General features: G+C 45.4%; 1 protein-coding gene across 2 annotated transcripts in view; it reads left to right on the forward strand.

The window, feature by feature from the left end:
- nfkb2 (nuclear factor of kappa light polypeptide gene enhancer in B-cells 2 (p49/p100)) overlaps positions 1–3,133 on the forward strand; it is a gene marked incomplete in the record, with an annotated part of 54,960 nt that overhangs the window by 33,906 nt on the left and 17,921 nt on the right. For both annotated transcript variants that reach the window (XM_014030256.1, XM_014030257.1), the window contains 2 exon segments: positions 851–989; positions 1,105–1,233. In XM_014030256.1, coding sequence (XP_013885710.1) covers positions 851–989; positions 1,105–1,233 — 268 coding nt within the window.

A 3,133-nucleotide genomic window follows, 5' to 3' on the forward strand; every position in this document is an offset into this window, starting at 1 on the left:
CCTCTAGTAATATATTTACTGAGAAAAATGGTGACGTGTTCAATACTTATTTTACCTGCTGTAAATATAATATAACATAATATAAAAAGATTTCCCAAGCTTTGACCATCTCACGGAGCACTGTTCAATCCATCATCCGGAAATGGAAAGAGTATGGCACCACAGTAAACCTGCCAAGACAAGGCCGTCCACCTAAACTTACAGGCTGAACAAGGACAGCACTGATCAGAGATGCAGATAAGAGACCCTAAACATAAAACCAGGGCTACAATGGTTTAAATCCTAACATATTCATGTGTTGGAAGGGTCCAGACCTAAACCCAGATCTGAAAACTGCTGTTCACTAACACTCTCTAATCTGACTGAGCTTGAGCTGTTGAGCAAAGAACGGACCAAACTTTCAGTCATTAGATGTTACAAAGCTGGTGTAGACGTACCCTAAAAGACTTTAGCTTTAATTGCAGTAAAAGGTGGTCCCACAAAGTATTGACTCTGGGGGGTTGAATACTTTTGCACGCTGCACTTTTTAGTTTTTTACTTGTAAAAATGTTTTCAGTCATACATAATTTTCTTTCCACTTCACTTTGTGTTGGTCTTTCACATTAAACTCCAATGAAATACATTTATGTTTGTGGTTGTGACAAAATATGGAAAAGTTCAATGAGTGTGAATACTTTTGAAAGCCACTGTGTGTATAAACAAATCATCAACATTTTTAACAGGTTTTGTTAATAATTAACACAGTCTATTTTTATCTGTTAGCATCCAGGAAAGATAAATGTGAAGTCAGCAGTATTATGTTCTGTTGGTTTCAGTCCTGAACAGGAAGTGTTTCTGTGCCTCTCCTCAGTACGCTATTGTGTTCAAAACACCAGCCTATCACAGCGCAGAGATCGAGCGGCCTGTCACCGTCTTCCTGCAGCTCAGGAGGAAGAAGGCAGGCGACAGCAGTGACCCCAAACAGTTCACCTACATTCCTCACCTGCCAGGTGAGTCTGTGACACGGCAGGTGGACCCCCTGCAGTCAGGGTCAGGTTCAGGGTTGGACCTCGGCAGTCGACCCTCTCAGGTCTCATCTTCTTATTTGCTCCTGATCTCTGTCAGACAAAGAGGAGGTGCTCCGGAAGAAGCAGAAGCTGCTGCCTCACTATGAGTCCTGGAGAGGAGGAGGAGCAGGGGGGAGAGGAGGAGGAGCAGGGGGGTTCGGAGGAGCTACAGGAGGAGGAGCTGGAGGTATGGATTAGAGCAGGGGGTCTTCAGCTTTTTGACCTCGGGGCCCAATTTGTTGAACATAAAGTGACACGAGGCCCAGTCACACTTTACCAGTGTAGGAATGTGAGATATGGCAAAAATTCATATCACGATATATATTATGATGAGTGGCGGTAATGATATATATCACAATATAAAACTTATAANCCTGCCGGAGGCACCTGGACCTGAACTCCATAATAGGGTTTTAAGTTCACCACATTTACAGTATCCGTCTTTCTATTCTGGTCTGTCCACTGTATCTGGTAATTCACAGGACCCAGCTGTTTCCTCACTACTGCTGGTCCTGACCATTTAGGCGCTAGCTTAGAGGAAAACTTATCAGTAGCTTTGGAGAGGGGATGAGACCGAACCCAGACTAAGTCTCCCGGAAAGAGCTGTACACTTCTCCTACGGGCATTATAATACTTAGCTTGTCTGACCTGGCTCAACCCTATCTTCCGCTTAACCTGTTCAGTCATTTCTTTATGTCTGTCCAAAAGTTTATAGGGCGTCTGTTGAGGGCTAGGAGAGTGGCCAATAATTCTCTCCAGGGGACCTTTGAGAGGCCGACCCAGAGTGAGCTCTGCAGGAGACCTTCCAGTTGTCTCATGCTTAGCAGCATTGATGGCAAATCTAAACTCTTGGATCCATTGGTCCCAGTTGGAATGGTGTTCTCCCACAAAAGAGGCTATCATGGTCTTTATTGTTCGGTTTGACCTTTCAGTTAGATTGGCTTGGGGATGATAACTTGTAGTAAACTTTTGAATCACCCCCCATGTGCGACAGAACTTTTCCATCTCACGGCTCGTAAACTGAGGGCCACGATCTGATACTAGCTCTTGAGGGACTCCAAAGCGGGTAAATATTTCATTCTTCAAGATGCTGGTAATTTTCTGAGCTTTGCTGTCTTTGAGAGGAAACACCTCTATCCACTTGGTAAAATAGTCAATGATTACCAGCAGGTATTTATTTCCCATCTTACTGCGAGGTAGAGGACCCATTAGGTCAACACCGATCTTCTCCCAAGCTTCGGTTACTGCGGTAGGCTGCATAAGCCCTGCAGGCTTTTTGTTGTCAGGTTTATATTTTTGGCAGGTGACACAGGCTTTAACGTAGTTCCAGACATCTTTTCTGACCGAGGGCCACCAGGCTACTTCCAGTATCCTTAACAGGGTTTTTAATTTCCCTAGKTGCCCACTTAGAGGATGATCATGGAAGTAACCGAGGAACTGGATTATCATAGACTTGGGCACGACCAGCTGAAACTTTTCGCCTTGGTTCTTGATAAAGGATTTCCTGTACCAGACATCCTGTACTTGACAGAACCCTATTCTGTTGGGGTCTCTATCAGCAGACGTCCGGACCATGTCAACCAGATTGGAATCCTTCTCCTGAGCGATTTTGATCTCAGCCAATGACAAAGGCAACTCGGATTGAGATTTGGACATGACGGCAGCGACGTACATCACGTCGGTTTTACGCACAGCCCTTGACAGTGCATCGGGAACCAAATTATGTAGCCCCTTTCTGTACTGAACTTTGAACTGATATTCTTGCAGCCGAAGCACCCACCGAGTCAAACGAGAGGATGCCTTTGGACAATTGAACGCCCAAGTCAATGCTGCATGGTCAGTAAATAGTGTGAACTCGGTTCCATCTATGAAATGTCGCCACTTCTCAACTGCCCACACTACAGCCAAGCACTCTTTCTCTGAGGTTGAATAATTACACTCTGCACCCCTCAGAGCTCTAGACGCATAGGCAATGACCCTCTCGCCCTCAGGTGTCCTTTGCACAAGTACTGCACCGAGGCCTACATCACTGGCATCGGTGTGTATCTCAAACGGCCGTTGGAGGTCAGGTTGCATAAGTATAGGGG

This window comes from Austrofundulus limnaeus, unplaced genomic scaffold, assembly GCF_001266775.1.
Source record: "Austrofundulus limnaeus strain Quisiro unplaced genomic scaffold, Austrofundulus_limnaeus-1.0 Scaffold1028, whole genome shotgun sequence".
In the NCBI taxonomy this organism is placed as follows: domain Eukaryota; kingdom Metazoa; phylum Chordata; class Actinopteri; order Cyprinodontiformes; family Rivulidae; genus Austrofundulus; species Austrofundulus limnaeus.